Source organism: Anomaloglossus baeobatrachus, chromosome 1 (genome assembly GCF_048569485.1).
Source record: "Anomaloglossus baeobatrachus isolate aAnoBae1 chromosome 1, aAnoBae1.hap1, whole genome shotgun sequence".
Taxonomy (NCBI): domain Eukaryota; kingdom Metazoa; phylum Chordata; class Amphibia; order Anura; family Aromobatidae; genus Anomaloglossus; species Anomaloglossus baeobatrachus.
This window is the reverse complement of record NC_134353.1, coordinates 848,700,765-848,717,662: the sequence shown is the minus strand read 5'-3', so window position 1 is coordinate 848,717,662 and position 16,898 is coordinate 848,700,765. Positions and strand designations below refer to the sequence as shown.

The 16,898-nt window shown below is 50.5% G+C and overlaps 1 protein-coding gene across 4 annotated transcripts in view; it reads left to right on the top strand.

Annotated features, from left to right (window-relative positions):
* The window catches only part of BDP1 (BDP1 general transcription factor IIIB subunit), a 260,324-nt gene that overhangs the window by 62,403 nt on the left and 181,023 nt on the right, over positions 1-16,898 (top strand). For all 4 annotated transcript variants that reach the window (XR_012727216.1, XR_012727217.1, XM_075325283.1 and 1 more), the window contains exons 8-9: positions 450-504; positions 8,988-9,119. Coding sequence is in view for 2 of the 4 variants with exons in the window: in XM_075325283.1 (XP_075181398.1) it covers positions 450-504; positions 8,988-9,119 (187 nt within the window). In the remaining 2 variants the exon portion in view is untranslated. The remainder of the gene's footprint in view (positions 1-449; positions 505-8,987; positions 9,120-16,898) is intronic.

The window sequence follows — 16,898 nt, the reverse complement described above, 5'->3', positions numbered from 1 at the left end:
TGTTTCACAGCTGGAGTGGTGCTTAAAATCTAAGTTCCTTTCCCTCCTAGCGCCTTCACCTCTCCAGTTGCTCGTTAGTGATTTGTGACCTGCCGGCAGCTTTAGTGTTTCATGGAGCGCGCCGGAGGTCACCCTTCAATACAAGTCTAAGAGAGCCTCATTCTGGCCTTGTTCTGGCCCTCATAGACTTGTATTGAGAGTTTGTGACGTAACTTTTGACTTTCGGTCAGTCAGCAGCTACCAGCACAAGATGGTGTGATGGGACCATGTGCTGTATCTTCTCTAAGGAACAAACAATCCTTTAGCTGTGTGGGAGACACATATATGCAATTGCAGACTTATGAATATGGGGATACAGAAGCAAAAAAAATAAAGTTTCTGGTATTTGCCATTAAACATTTTAAAGAGACAATGTTTTAGTTATACTTACTTTTCTTTAAACTTTTTAGAACAAATTTAAGAGGGAAGAACGAGTGAACGGATGGAGGATAGACAAGGCTTTTAGTAAGTGATTTTCTATAAGATGTATTGTGTAACTGATGGGAAATGCTTGGGCTTTGGAATGATTACATTTTGAAATGATTTTTGGGTATAACAGGGTTTTCTTCGGCGCTCCATTGGGAGACCCAGACGATTGGGTGTATAGCACTGCCTCCGGAGGCCACACAAAGCATTACACTAAAAAGTGTAAGGCCCCTCCCCTTCTGGCTATACACCCCCAGTGGGATCACTGGCTCACCAGTTTTCTGCTTTGTGCGAAGGAGGTCAGACATCCACGCATAGCTCCACTGTTTAGTCAGCAGTAGCTGCTGACTATATCGGATGGAAGAAAAGAGGGCCCATATTAGGGCCCCCAGCATGCTCCCTTCTCACCCCACTTGCGGTTTGTAAGGTTGAGGTACCCATTGCGGGTACGGAGGCTGGAGCCCACATGCTGTTTTCCTTCCCCATCCCCCGAAGGGGCTCTGAGGAAGTGGGATCTTACCGGCCTCCAAGCCCTGAGGCCGGGCTCCGTCCACAGACCCATTGAACCTGCTGGATAAGGAGCCGGGGTACCGTTCAGGGACAAGGCCCTGCAACATTCAGGTACTCTGTGTCCCCCTATGGACTGGCCGCGCACACTCCAGACTTGCTGGGTGTGCTAGTGCGCCGGGGACAGTAGCGCTGCGCGCTGGGGTTTGAGTCACTGCAGCTTAGCTGAGTGACTTTGTGTTGGGGAACTACCGCGCCGGTCGCTCCGGGAGCGGCGGCGCGGCTGGGACTTGTAGTGCGCCGGGGACTTAGCGCCGACCGTGCTTTTACGACGGCGGCGCTTATAAATCTAGTCCCCGGCTTTTGCGGCCTAGCTCCGCTTCGTTCCCGCCCCCTCCCTGTCAATCAGGGAAGGGGACAGGCGTTGTGCAATCGTCAGCGCCGAGGGCTGGAGCCTTATTTACATGCTCCAGCCCTCTCACTGAGCACAGTGGGACGCAGGTTTCCCGCTTTTTGTCTGAGCACACCCAGGGCCCGCCCCCCCTCCACAGAGACGCCGGCAGCCATTCCTGCATGCAGTCTGGCTGGGGAACGGACACAGGCTCTGGGAGACCCAGACAAGGGATTTCTGGCGACCACACACCCGCGTTAAGCGGGCGGTAACTGGTAAGCAGCACATTCGTGCTGGCCCCACTAGTGCCACAGTGTTATTTAGTGTACTTTTTCCTGTACCAGATATATCGATATATATTGCACTGTAAAGTTGCTTCTTGGCTGTATACCCCTATTGCTCTGAGGAGACGACAACATGTCATCTGCAAAACGCAAGGGTGCCAAGACACGGGCTGTGAACGCTGCTTGTGCCGCTTGTGGGGCTAATCTACCGGCAGGTTATAATGACCCCCATTGTGTGCAATGTTCGGTCCCGGTGCCACTTCGTCAGCCGGAGCCTATGGTGGTAGTGGCCCAGGCAGAGTCGCCGGTGAACCCTGTCCCGGTGACGGGGACAGAGTTTGCTGTTTTTGCTGACAGGATGTCTGTCACTATGACAAAAATCCTAGAGACCTTGCAGGCCAGGCCAGTTACTCAGTCCATGGACACTGCTGCGTCAATGTTCCCCGGTCCCCCTCAGTTGGAGTTAATCAGTGCTTCAAGGGGGTCCCAGGCATCTCAGCCTGACGGCTCTGATTCAGATGACAGTCCCAGGCAGCCTAAGCGTCCTCGCTGGGAGAGACCCCCCACGTCATCACGCGGATCAGGGTCTCAGCGAGAAGAGTCTCTACATGATGAGACAGAGGAGGGTGATCAGGAGTCTAATCCTGAAACCGCTCTCAATCTGGATACTCCTGATGGTGACGCCATGGTAAATGACCTTATAGGGGCCATCAATAGTCTATTGGAAATTTCTCCCCCTGCCCCTTCTGCAGAGGAGGCAGCTGCACAGCAGGAGAAGTTCCATTTCAGGTATCCCAAGCCTAAACTGAGTACTTTTCTGGACCACGCTGACTTCAGAGAATCAGTCCAGAAACACCATGCTTACCCAGACAAGCGTTTCTCCAAACGTCTTAAGGATACACGTTATCCTTTTCCCCCTGACGTGGTCAAACGCTGGACCCAGTGTCCAAAGGTGGACCCCCCAATCTCCAGGCTGGCAGCTAGATCCATAGTTGCAGTGGAAGATGGGGCTTCACTTAAAGATGCCAATGACAGACAGATGGACCTTTGGTTAAAGTCTGTCTATGAAGCTATTGGCGCGTCGTTTGCTCCAGCATTCGCGGCCGTGTGGGCACTCCAAGCTATTTCAGCTGGTCTGGCACAGGTGGACTCTATCATATGTCCAGCAGTGCCGCGAGTAGCGTTCCTAACCTCGCAAATGTCTGCGTTTGCGACTTACGCTATCAACGCTGTCCTGGACTCTACAAGCCGTACCTCAATTGCGTCTGCCAACTCTGTTGTCTTGCGCAGAGCCTTGTGGTTAAAGGAATGGAAAGCGGATTCTGCTTCCAAAAAATGTTTAACCAGCTTGCCGCTATCTGTAGATAGACTGTTTGGTGAACAATTGGCTGAAATCATTAAGCAATCCAAGGGTAAGGACTCCTCCTTACCCCAGCCCAGATCCAGCAAACCTCAACAGAGGAAGTGGCAGTCGAGGTTTCGGTCCTTTCGAGGCTCCAGCAAGACCCAATTCTCCTCGTCCAAAGGGACTCAGAAGGAGCAAAGGAGCTCAGATTCCTGGCGGGCTCAGTCACGCCCCAAGAAAGCAACCGGAGGAACCGCTTCCAAGGCGGCTGCCTCATGACTTTCGGCCTCATCCCTCCGCATCCTCGGTCGGTGGCAGGCTCTCCCGCTTTTGCGACATTTGGCTGCCACAGGTCAAAGACCGGTGGGTAGCAGACATTTTGTCTCACGGGTACAGGATAGAATTCAGTTCTCGTCCTCCGCCTCGGTTCTTCAGAACCTCCCCACATCCCGACCGAGCAGATGCCCTTCTGCAGGCGGTGTGCTCACTAAAAGCAGAAGGAGTGGTGATCCCTGTTCCTCTGCAGGAACAAGGGCAAGGTTTTTACTCCAATCTTTTCGTGGTTCCAAAAAAGGACGGCTCGTTCCGTCCTGTTCTGGACCTAAAGCTGCTCAACAAGCATGTGAACGCCAGGCGGTTCCGGATGGAATCCCTCCGATCCGTCATTGCCTCAATGTCTCAAGGAGATTTCCTTGCATCAATAGACATCAAAGATGCTTATCTCCACGTGCCGATTGCTACAGAGCACCAACGTTTTCTACGTTTCGTGATAGGAGACGACCATCTCCAGTTCGTAGCTCTGCCATTTGGTCTGGCGACAGCACCACGGGTTTTCACCAAGGTCATGGCGGCAGTGGTAGCAGTCTTGCATTCTCAGGGACACTCGGTGATCCCTTACTTGGACGATCTACTTGTCAAAGCACCCTCTCAAGAGGCATGCCAACACAGCCTGAATGTTGCGCTGGAGACTCTCCAGACTTTCGGGTGGATCATCAACTTTTCAAAGTCAAACCTGGCACCGACTCAATCACTAACGTATCTTGGCATGGAGTTTCATACTCTCTCAGCGATAGTGAAGCTTCCGCTGGACAAGCAGCGGTCTCTACAGACAGGGGTGCAGTCTCTCCTTCAGGGTCAGTCGCACCCCTTAAGGCGCCTCATGCACTTCCTAGGGAAGATGGTGGCAGCAATGGAGGCAGTCCCGTTCGCGCAGTTTCATCTGCGCCCACTTCAATGGGACATTCTCCGCCAATGGGACGGGAAGACGACTTCCCTAGACAGGAAGGTCTCCCTTTCTCAGACGGCCAAGGACTCTCTGCAATGGTGGCTTCTTCCCACCTCATTATCACAGGGAAGATCGTTCCTGCCCCCATCCTGGGCAGTGGTCACGACAGACGCGAGTCTGTCAGGGTGGGGAGCAGTTTTTCTCCACCACAGGGCTCAAGGGACGTGGACTCAGCAGGAGTCCACACTTCAGATCAATGTTCTGGAAATCAGGGCAGTGTATCTTGCCCTATTGGCCTTCCAGCAGTGGCTGGAAGGAAAGCAAATCCGAATTCAGTCGGACAACTCCACAGCGGTGGCATACATCAACCACCAAGGAGGGACACGCAGTCGGCAAGCCTTCCAGGAAGTCCGGCGGATTCTGATGTGGGTGGAGGAAAGAGCATCCACCATATCAGCAGTTCACATCCCGGGCGTAGAAAACTGGGAAGCAGACTTCCTCAGTCGCCAGGGCATGGACGCAGGGGAATGGTCCCTTCACCCGGACGTGTTTCAGGAAATCTGCCGCCGCTGGGGGGTGCCGGACGTCGACCTAATGGCGTCTCGGCACAACAACAAGGTCCCGACCTTCATAGCGCGGTCTCGCGATCAAAGAGCTCTGGCGGCAGACGCCTTAGTGCAAGATTGGTCGCAGTTCCGGCTCCCTTATGTGTTTCCACCTCTGGCACTCCTGCCCAGAGTGTTACGCAAGATCAGATCCGATTGCGGCCGCGTCATACTCGTCGCCCCAGACTGGCCGAGGAGGTCGTGGTACCCGGATCTGTGGCATCTCATGGTAGGCCAACCGTGGGCACTACCAGACCGTCCAGACTTACTGTCCCAAGGGCCGTTTTTCCATCGGAATTCTGCGGCCCTGAACCTGACTGTGTGGCCATTGAGTCCTGGATCCTAGCGTCTTCAGGATTACCCCAAGGGGTCGTGGCCACCATGAGACAGGCTAGGAAGTCCACTTCTGCTAAGATCTACCACAGAACGTGGAAGATTTTCTTATCCTGGTGCTCTGCACAAGGAGTATCCCCCTGGCCATTCGCGTTACCTGTCTTTCTTTCCTTCCTGCAATCTGGGTTGGAAAAGGGCTTGTCGCTCGGCTCCCTTAAAGGGCAAGTTTCAGCACTATCCGTGTTTTTTCAGAAGCGTCTAGCGCGACTTTCTAAGGTGCGCACGTTCTTGCAGGGGGTGTGTCATATCGTACCTCCGTACAGGCGGCCGTTAGATCCGTGGGATCTAAACAAGGTCCTTGTTGCTCTCCAGAAGCCGCCTTTCGAGCCCCTGAGGGATGTGTCACTTTCTCGACTCTCACAGAAAGTGGTTTTTCTGGTAGCGGTCACGTCTCTTCGGAGAGTGTCTGAACTAGCAGCGCTGTCATCCAAGGCTCCTTTCCTGGTCTTCCACCAGGACAAGGTGGTGCTTCGCCCCATTCAGGAGTTTCTCCCTAAGGTGGTATCCTCTTTTCACCTTAATCAGGATATCTCCTTGCCTTCCTTTTATCCGCATGCAGTTCATCGGTATGAAAAGGATCTACATTTGTTGGATCTGGTGAGAGCACTCAGAATCTACATTTCCCGCACGGCGCCCCTGCGCCGCTCGGATGCACTCTTTGTCCTTGTCGCTGGTAAGCGCAAAGGGTCGCAGGCTTCCAAGGCCACCCTGGCTCGATGGATCAAAGAACCAATTCTTGAAGCCTACCGTTCTGCTGGGCTTCCGGTTCCATCAGGGCTGAAGGCCCATTCTACCAGAGCCGTGGGTGCGTCCTGGGCATTACGACACCAGGCTACGGCTCAACAGGTGTGCCAGGCAGCTACCTGGTCGAGTCTGCACACTTTCACCAAACATTATCAGGTGCATACCTATGCTTCGGCGGACGCCAGCCTAGGTAGAAGAGTCCTGCAGGCGGCAGTTGCCTCCCCGTAGGGGAGGGCTGTCTTTGCAGCTCTAACATGAGGTATTTCTTTACCCACCCAGGGACAGCTTTTGGACGTCCCAATCGTCTGGGTCTCCCAATGGAGCGCCGAAGAAGAAGGGAATTTTGTTACTTACCGTAAATTCCTTTTCTTCTAGCTCCTATTGGGAGACCCAGCACCCGCCCTGTTGTCCTTCGGGATTTTTGGTTGTTTTTCGGGTACACATGTTGTTCATGTTGAACGGTTTTCAGTTCTCCGACGTTACTTCGGAGTGAATTTGTTTAAACCAGTTATTGGCTTTCCTCCTTCTTGCTTTTGCACTAAAACTGGTGAGCCAGTGATCCCACTGGGGGTGTATAGCCAGAAGGGGAGGGGCCTTACACTTTTTAGTGTAATGCTTTGTGTGGCCTCCGGAGGGCAGTGCTATACACCCAATCGTCTGGGTCTCCCAATAGGAGCTAGAAGAAAAGGAATTTACGGTAAGTAACAAAATTCCCTTCTTTCTGCTACGGGGATTTGAACCCAGAAAGAATGATTTTTGTGTACTCACCGTAAAATCTCTTTCTCTCTCGTTGCATTGGGGGACACAGAACCATGGGTGTATGCTGCGGTCACTAGGAGGCTGACACTAAGTAGACAAAAAGATGTTAACTCCTCCCTAGCAGTGTACACCCCGAGCCGAAGGAGGATCTATGCCAGTTTAGTGTATTAGCAGTAGGAAGAGAAACAGAACAACCATACATAGATACCAACCATACAAAGAAAAACCATACATAGAAACCAACAATACATACATACATACATACAATCGCTCATGGGTGCTGGCACATAGGCTAATATTTGTCCGAGTAGAATGCGATGTTTTTTTACACTCCTCGCTCCGATTTTTCATGCCGTGTGTCCTAGGCCTGATTCTCATTCTGATATGTGATATCTGATATGTGACTTTCTTCACTTATCAAAGTCACTGATCAGAGTCAAACATCATTTGACTTTGGCTTGGAGGAGATCAGTGGGAAAGGCCCAATGTGTTTCAGACACCATTGAACTGCAAATTATGTAACCAATTTAACCCTTTCAGCCCCGGGGCACTTTCCGTTTTTGCATTTTTGTTTTTGCTCCCCTTCTTCCAAGAGCCGTAACTTTTTTATTTTTCCGTCAATCTTGCCATATGAGGGCTTGTTTTTTTGCGGGACAAGTTGTACTTTTAAATGAAACCATACGTTTTACCATATGGTGTACTGAAAAACAGCAAAAAAATTCCAAATGCGGAAAAATTGCAAAAAAGTGTGATGGCACAATAGTTTTTGGGATGTTTTATTCAAGGTGTTCACTATATGGTAAAACTGATGTGTGGGTATGATGCCTGAGGTTGGTGCGAGTTTGTAGTCACCAAACATGTATAGGTTTACTTGTACCTAAGGGGTTAAAAAAACCCTCAAGTTTGTCCAATAAAAGTGGTGCACGTTTTGCGCCATTTCCCGAAACACGTAGCGTTCTTATTTTTTGGGATCTATGGCTCAGTGACGGCTTATTTTTTGCGTCTCGAGCTGACGTTTCTAATGGTACCATTTTTGCGCAGATGCTACGTTTTGATCGCCTGTTATTGCATTTTGCGTAAAACTTGCGGCGACCAAAAAACGTAATTTTGGTGTTTGGAATTTTTTTGCCACTACACCGTTTACCAATCAGATTAATTGATTTTATATTTTAATAGATCGGGTATTTCTGAACACGGCGATACCAAATATGTGTATATTATTTTTTAACCATTTAATTTTCAATGGGGGGGAATGGGGGTGATTTGAACTTTTAATTTTTTTTTTTTTTACTTTTTTTTTTTTTATTTTACTAGTCCCCCTAGGGGGCTATAGCGATCAGCAATCCGATCGCTATTATCTATCTGCTGATCACAGCTATACAGCTGTAAACAGCAGATACAGTCACTTTCTTTTTCCCTCTGCTCTCGGCCGAGGGAAAACGAAAGTGAAACTTCGTAGCTGCAGGCGTCATCACATGACCCTGTGCTACGATGGCAACCACCGATAGTCACGTGATCACACACGTGACTTCCTTGGGGGCGGCGGTAAGTAAAAAACATGGCCACGCGCATTTAGATCTTGCTGTCAGACTTTGGCAGCAAGATTTAAGGGGTTAATGGCCGCGGGTGGAAGCGATTCCACCCGCGGCTAGCAGGCACACATGTCAGCTGTTGAAAACAGCTGATATGTGTGCCGACCGCCGCCGCCTGCCCGCGGCAGGGGACGGGGCTTAACGGGACACGCTCCATGACGGATATATCCGTCCATGGTCGTGAAGGGGTTAAAGGCTGAGCTTCCTGTACTGAGTACATAGCTCAGTGGTAAGTGTCCTGTCTTACAGATGCAGAGCTCTGGGTTCTAGTCCCCATACTGGACAGAATTTTTTTTTTTTCTTATTTGTGTGGATAATACTATGTGTGACACGATACTTTACGATTAATCTATATGTTCATTATTAATTGATTTGATATTTAGGTAGTAATATAAGAAAACCGTGTCAGGGGTCACGCGTGTCATTTCTGATTATTGACATTGATATATGATCCTGCCCTAAAATAGATACTGTATGCTTTAAACAGAGTGAAATATTCACTGTAAGTTTCTGTAAATTAACAAAAGTATGTTTTGATCACCAAAGAAATCCAAAGTAGTTACTGTTGTGCCTTTGGTTAAAAAATTGGATTTTTAGTCCTCAACCTAACTAATAATAGTCAAGTATAGCTATTTATGAAATTGTGAACATGTTTCAACTATATTTATTGTCATCAGGGGAGAAGAGTGATTTTGATTTTGAATTCTTTGCTCAACTTCTGGAGCAAGCTCTAGAGCAAGGAAAGCAAAAGAAAACCAGAACTAGACAGCCACGTAAGGCCAGCAGTAAACCACGCCAGAAACAAAAAGGTAATGCTAATATCTCCAGTTACAGTGACCCAAACGCTGCTCATGATGGGTCTGCTCTTATGTCGAGCAGAGCTATCATTGTCTTTCTTATATAGTAAGATCTATTGCTTTCATCCAAGATCCATTCTTTGTCCACTCTCCCCTTTTCCATAAAAGTTGATGTGCGTTTGGCCGAATAAGTGATTTGAATGGATCTCTGATTTTCTAATTGGATTTTTACAGTTTGCAGTAAATCTTAGAGATTTTAAAAGCAAATGAATGAGATGTAAAACTGCATTAATCTGCACTGTAATATTAAATGTGTAAAGTATGCAGCTAAGGGTGATTGTACCTTTAGGCTGTGTGCGCACTTTGCGTTGAGTTAGTTGCAGTTCTAAACGCATCCTCTGGCAGAAGTGGTCTTTGTCACATTTTGGTTTTGACCACAAAAATGCTATAAATACGCATGCGTTTTTAACGCGATTTACATCCTTTTTTTATTGTTTAAAGTCAGATGCATTTTGAATACAAATACACTGCTAAATAAAGATTAAACATTCAAAACTATGGAAAAAAAGGGAAAAATATGATAAATATCATGATTAAAATCATACACAAAATAGCTTATTCTATTAAAATGATAACTGTGCTAATATTAGTGTATAAAATAACATTAAATTATTGATTTTCATAAATTTAATTGTGTGTGTGTGTGTGTGTGTGTGTGTGTGTGTGTGTGTGTGTGTGTGTGTGTAAAGGAACATATCATGCCCTTAATATAATGACAAAAAAGCATGTAAAACGCTAGGATTTTGATTTAGGATGCGTTTAGAAACTTATCATTGACTCTAATGTTAGCAAAACGCTGCGCTGTGTTTTTAACAGCATTGTGTGCACAAGAAATCCCAATTTCTTTGTCGCTCTATTGGGAGACCCAGACAATTGGTGTATAGGCTATGCCTCCGGAGGCCGCACAAAGTATTACACTTAAAAGTGTTAAGCCCCTCCCCTTCTGCCTATACACCCCCCGTGCTCCCACGGGCTCCTCAGTTTTTTGCTTTGTGCGAAGGAGGTCAGACACGCACAGCACAGCTCCATAGATGGGTCAGCAGCAGCTGCTGACTATGTCGGATGGAAGAAAAGTGGGCCCATATAGGGCCCCCAGCATGCTCCCTTCTCACCCCACTCTTGTCGGCGGTGTTGTTAAGGTTGAGGTATCCATTGCGGGTACGGAGGCTGGAGCCCACATGCTGTTTTCCTTCCCCATCCCCCTCAGGGCTCTGGGTGAAGTGGGATCTTACCGGTCTCCAGGCACTGAGACCGTGCTCCATCCACAGCTCCTAAGACTCTGCTGGATAGGAGCCGGGTATCGTTCAGGGACATGGCCCTGCTACTTGAAGGTACTCTGTGTCCCTGTGGGGACCGCGCACAGCAACACTCCAGCATTGCTGGGTGTGCTAGTGCACCGGGGACCGCGGCGCTGACCGGGTTAATGTGCCATTACACACTCAGCGTCGCTGAGTGTGTTTATGTAGGGGGACTACCGTACTACCGCCGCCGCCATGTTTTTAACACTGAGGCGCGGCTGGGACTTGTAGTGCGCCGGGGACTTCCGCGCGGCCGCGCTTTTATGGCAGCCGCGCTCATTACTTGAGTCCCCGGCTTGTACGGCCTAGTGTTTCCTCCTCCCGCCCACAGCCCTGACAGGCAGGGGAAGGGCGGGACGCTTTACAGACGAGCTGCAGTGAGGGCTGGAGCATGCTTTGCATACTCCACTCCCCTCACTGCACTGTGAGGCACCAGTTCCCGCACTTTCTAAGGGTCACGCCCACGGCTTCCTCCTCTCTCAGGACGCCGGCAGCCGTGCCATTACACACTCAGCATCGCTGAGTGTGTTTATGTAGGGAGACTACCGCGCTGACCGCCGCCGTCATGTTTTGACACTGAGGCGCGGCTGGGACTTGTAGTGCCCCGGGGACTTCCGCGCGGCCGCGCTTTTACGGCGGCCGCGTTTATTACTCGAGTCCCCGGCTTTTGCGGCCTAGTCTTTCTTCCTCCCGCCCACAGCCCTGACAAGCAGGGGAAGGGCGGGACGCTGCACAGGATGAGCAGCACTGAGGGCTGGAGCATGCTTTGCATACTCCACCCCCCTCACTGTCCTCTCCTCAGAAGCCGGCAGCCATTCCTGTCAGCTCCTTGAATGCTGCAGAGGGGGACAAATTCTGACAGACCCAGGCAGGGACCCTGGTGGCCTCACAACCGCTTTATGCGGGGGGTATGCAGCATCTGTGGTGCTAGCCACATTTGTGCAGGAGTGTAATTTTAAATCATATGTTTATAAGATATGCTTTACACTGTATGGTGCACAGTTGATTCTGTATATATATATATATTGTGTTGCTCAGGGAAGTCAACAGCATGGCGCCCATAAAAGGCAGGAGCGCCAAACCACAGGCTTACTATGCTGCCTGCGCCGCATGTACGACCCCTCTGCCGGCAGGATCCACTGAGCAATCCAGACCGGTATCTCAGCACAGGGGCACTGTTGAATCATTGCTCCCTGGCCCACCTCAGTTGGACCAGAGGTCTCCCCGGGGTGTCTCATAGATCCCAGAGTGAGGTCTCTGATACAGACCCCAGCCCCTGACCGTCTAAGCGAGCTCGCTGGGAAATTCCCTCGACATCTTCATATTGGTCAGGGTCTCAGCGGGGGGAATCCCTGGATGATGAAGCGGAGACAGCTGATCAGGATTCTGATCCTGAGGCCGCTCTCAATCTTGATACGCCTGACGGGGACGCCATAGTGAACGATCTTATAGCGTCTATCAATCAAAGATGCCACTCACAGGCAGATGGAGCTCTGGTTGAAATCCATCTATGAAGCTATCAGCGCTTCTTTTACACCAGCATTTGCAGCCGTATGGGTGCTACAAGCTATCTCAGCAGGTCAAGCGCAAATTGACGCAGCCACACAGACGTCGGCATTTGCGTCTTACGCTATTAATGCTGTCCTGGACTCTGCGAGCCGTATGGCGGTTGCCTCCGCCAATTCGGTGGTACTCTGCAGGGCCTTGTGGCTACGGAACTGGAAGGCAGATTCTGCTTCCAAAAAAGCGTTTAACCAGTTTGCCAATTTCTGGCGACCGACTGTTTGGCGAACATTTGGATGAAATCATCAAACAATACAAGGGAAAGGATACATCTTTACCCCAGCCCAAACCGAACATACCCCAACAGAGGATGGGGCAGTCGAGGTTTCGGTTCTTTCGGGGCGCGGGCAGGTCCCAATTCTCCTCGTCCAAAAGGCCTCTGAATAGATCAAGGGCTCTCCGATTCATGGCGGTCTAAGTCAAAAAGACCACCGGAGGTGCCGCTACCAAAGCGGCTTCTTGATGGCTTTCGGTCTCCTCAATCCGCATCCTCGGTTGGTGGCAGGCTTTCCCGCCTTTGCGACTCCTGGCTGCCAAGGGTAAAAGACCGTTGGGCGAGAGACATTCTGTCTCACGGTTACAAGTTAGAGTTCGCCTCTCGTCCCCCGACTCGATTCTTCAGGTTATCCCCGCCTCCCGAGCGAGCCGAGGCTCTTCTGCAGGCGCTGGGCACCCTGAGGGCAGAAGGAGTGGTGGTCCCTGTTCCTCTTCAGCAACAGGGTCACGGGTTTTTCTCCAACCTGTTTGTGGTTACAAAGAAGGACGGGTCTTTCCGTCCTGTCCTGGACCCGTAACTGCTCAACAAACACGTATAGACCAGACGGTTCCGGATGGAAACCCTCCGCTCCGTCATCGACTCTATGTCCCCAGAAGATTTCCTTGCATCGATCGATATCAAAGATGCTTTTCTCCACGTACCGGTGGCTCCAGAGCACCAACGCTTCTTGCGCTTCACCATAGGAGACGAACACCTGCAGTTCGTGGCACTGCAGTTCGGCCTGGCAACAGCCCCACGGGTTTTCACCAAGGTCAGGGCTACAGTAGTTGCGGTCCTCCACTCTCAGGGTCACTCGGTGATCCCTTACTTGGACGATTTGCTGATCAAGGCACCCTCTCAAGAGGCATGCCAACACAGCCCCGACGCTTCTCTGGGGGCTCTCCAGAGTTTCGGGTGGATCATCAATTTTCCAAAGTCAAATCTGACACCAGCCCAATCGCTGACATATCTTGGCATGGAGTTTCATACCCTATCGGCGATAGTGAAGCTTCCGCTGATCAACAAGCGTTCACTACAGAAAGGGGTGCAATCTCTCCTTCAAGGTCAAGCACACCCCTTGAAGGGCCTCATGCACTTCCTGGGGAAGATGGTGGCAGCAATGGAGGCAGTTCCTTTCGCGCAGTTTCACCTGCGTCCTCTTCATTGGGACATCCTACGCAAATAGGACAGGAAACCGACGTCCCTCGACAGGAACGTCTCCCTCTCTCAGGCAACCAAAGCTTCCCTTAGGGGGTGGCTTTCTTCCCACTTCATTATCGCATGGGAAATCCTTCCTACCCCCATCCTGGGAGGTGGTCATGACGGACGCGAGTCTGTCAGGGTGGGGAGCAGTCTTTCTCCACCACAGGGCTCAGGGTACGTGGACTCAGCAAGAGTCCTCGCTTCAGATCAATGTTCTGAAGATCAGGGCAGTGTATCTTGCCCTAAAATGTGTTCCAGCAGTGGCTGGAAGGCAAGCAGATCCGAATTCAGTCGGACAACTCCACAGTGGTGGCTTACATCAACCACCAAGGCGGAACACGCAGTCGGCAAGCCTTCCAGGAAGTCCGGCGGATTTTGATGTGGGTGGAAGCCACGGCCTCCACCATCTCCGCAGTTCACATCCCGGGCGTCGAAAACTGGGAAGCAGACTTTCTCAGTCGCCAGGGCATGGACGCAGGGGAATGGTCTCTTCACCCGGGCGTGTTTCAGGAGATCTGTTGCCGCTGAGGGAGGCCGGACGTCGACCTAATGGCGTCCCGGCACAACAACAAGGTCATGGCATTCATGGCACGCTCTCACGATCACAGAGCTATGGCGGCAGACGCCTTAGTTCGGAATTGGTCGCAGTTTCAACTCCCTTATGTGTTTCCTCCGCTGGCACTGTTGCCCAGAGTGTTACGCACGATCAGGGCCGACTGCCGCCGCGCCATCCTCGTCACTCCAGACTGGCCGAGGAGGTCGTGGTACCCGGATCTGTGGCATCTCACGGTAGGCCAAACGTGGGCACTACCAGTCCGTCCAGACTTGCTGTCTCAAGGGCCGTTTTTCCATTTGAATTCTGCGGCCCTCAACCTGACACTGTGGCCATTGAGTCCTAGATCTAGCGTCTTCAGGATTATCTCAAGAGGTCATTGCCACTATGAGACAGGTTAGGAAACCAACGTCCGCCAAGATCTACCACAGGGCGTGGAAAAATTTTCCTGTCGTGGTGCTCTGCTCGGGGTTTTTCTCCCTGGCCTTTTGCCTTGCCCATTTTTCTGTCCTTCCTTCAATCTGGACTGGAAAAGGGTTTGTCGCTCGGCTCCCTTAAGGGACAAGTCTCAGCGCTCTCTGTGTTTTTTCCAGTAGCGCCTAGCCAGACTTCCACAGGTATGCACGTTCCTGCAGGGGGTTGTCACATCGTTCATCCTTACAAGCGGCCGTTAGAACCCTGGGATCTGAACGGGGTGCTGATGGTTCTTCAGAAACCACCATTCGATCCAATAAGGGATATTTCTTTCTCGCGCCTTTCGCAGAAAGTGATTTTCCTAGTAGCAGTCACTTCACTTCGGAGAGTGTCTGAGCTAGCAATGTTGTCGTGCAAAGCCCCTTTCCTGGTGTTCACCAGGACAAGGTGGTTCTGCGTCCGGTTCTGGAATTTCTCCCAAGGGGGGTACCCCCCTTTCATCTCAATCAGGATATCTCCTTACCCTCTTTTTGTCATCATCCAGTTCACCAATGTGAAAAGGATTTGCACTGGTCAGATCTGGTGAGAGCACTCAGACTCTACATTTCTCGTACGGCGCCCCTGCGCCGCTCGGATGCACTCTTTGTCCTTGTCGCTGACCAGCGTAAAGGGTCACAGGCTTTCAAATCAACCCTGGCCCGGTGGATCAAGGAACCAATTCTCGAAGCTTACCGGGCTGCCGGTTCCCTCAGGGCTCTAGGCCCATTCTACCAGAGCCGGGGGCGCGTCCTGGGCTTTGAGGCACCAGGCTACGGCTCAGCAGGTGTGTCAGGCGGCTACCTGGTCGAGTCTGCACACTTTCACGAAACACTATCAGGTGCATACCTATGCTTCGGCGGATGCCAGCCTATGTAGACGAGTCCTTCAGGCGGCGGTTGCCCACCTGTAGGAAGGGGCCGTTTTACGGCTCTATTACGAGGTATTATTTTACCCACCCAGGGATTGCTTTTGGACATCCCAATTGTCTGGGTCTCCCAATAGAGCGACAAAGAAGAAGGGAATTTTGTTTACTTACCGTAAATTCCTTTTCTTCTAGCTCCAATTGGGAGACCCAGCACCCGCCCCTGTTTTTTTGTGTACACATGTTGTTCATGTTGTTTGGTTTCAGTTCTCCGATATTCCTTCGGATTGAATATACTTTACACCAGTTTATAATCTTTTCCTCCTTCTTGCTTTTGCACCAAAACTGAGGAGCCCGTGGGAGCACGGGGGGTGTATAGGCAGAAGGGGAGGGGCTTAACACTTTTGAGTGTAATACTTTGTGCGGCCTCCGGAGGCATAGCCTATACACCAATTGTCTGGGTCTCCCAATTAGAGCTAGAAGAAAAGGAATTTACGGTAAGTAAACAAAATTCCCTTCTTCACATAGACTTTGCTTGAAAATCAAAACGCATGCATTTTGACATTAAAACACTGCAGTTCAAAACGCTGCGGAAATTCAAGAAAAAACGCAAAGTGCGCACATAGCCTTATTATGTAATCATATTTAATAGGAGTGTTTTTTTTAAAAAAAAATTGTTCTACCATTGGGATTTATTTTTCTGCAGCATGTGCATTGAGTCATACAATCCCCATCCAGAAGAATGGGGAAATTTTAAGAAAATTCTGCAGCAGATCAGTTGTATGTGATTGTACCCAGTTTGCTGCTGTGAAATGTGCAATTTTTATTTCTTCATCGTTCCTTATGGGAGACCCAGACCATGGGTGTATAGCTTCTGCCTCCGGAGGACACACAAAGTACTACACTAAAAGTGTAGCTCCTCCCTCCGAGCATATACACCCCCTGGATGACAAATCTAACCAGTTCAATGCTTTGTGTTCAGGAGGTCACACACACACACACACATGCATTCTCTGATTTTTGATTTTTAAGATTTTTGATTTCAAAGATTTGGAAGAAAAGCGGGTCCAGTCTGGACTCCCGGCATGTCCCTTCTCACCCCACTGTGTCGGCGGTGCTGTTAAGGTTGACTTTACAAGGCTGGAGCCTTCACATGCCGCGCTCCTTCACCATCCCCTGAGGCTCTGGCTTGAAGTGGGAGCCATCACGGTTCTCTCTGCTTTGCAGGAGACCGGTCTCCATCCGCAGCCCTGTCAGGATCCTGCCGGACGGAGCGCTCACCCCCCCCCCAGGGACCTGGCCCTGCGTCTCATAAGCTAAGTATTGAGACGTTATTCAGGGGTCCCTTGTACATTTATTGAGGGGAGAGTGTGTTTGTTAACTTTGCTGTGATTTCCGGCCGGTTCTCTGGGTTTTTCTTGAGAACCGCGCCGAGGGTGCCTGCTCGTCGGCCGCATGTAAAAATCTAGGCCCCGGCTTCAGTCGCGGCCTAGTTTCGGTTTCAGTCCCTCTGCATGTCAGTTTTTGCAGGGGACCAGTGCGG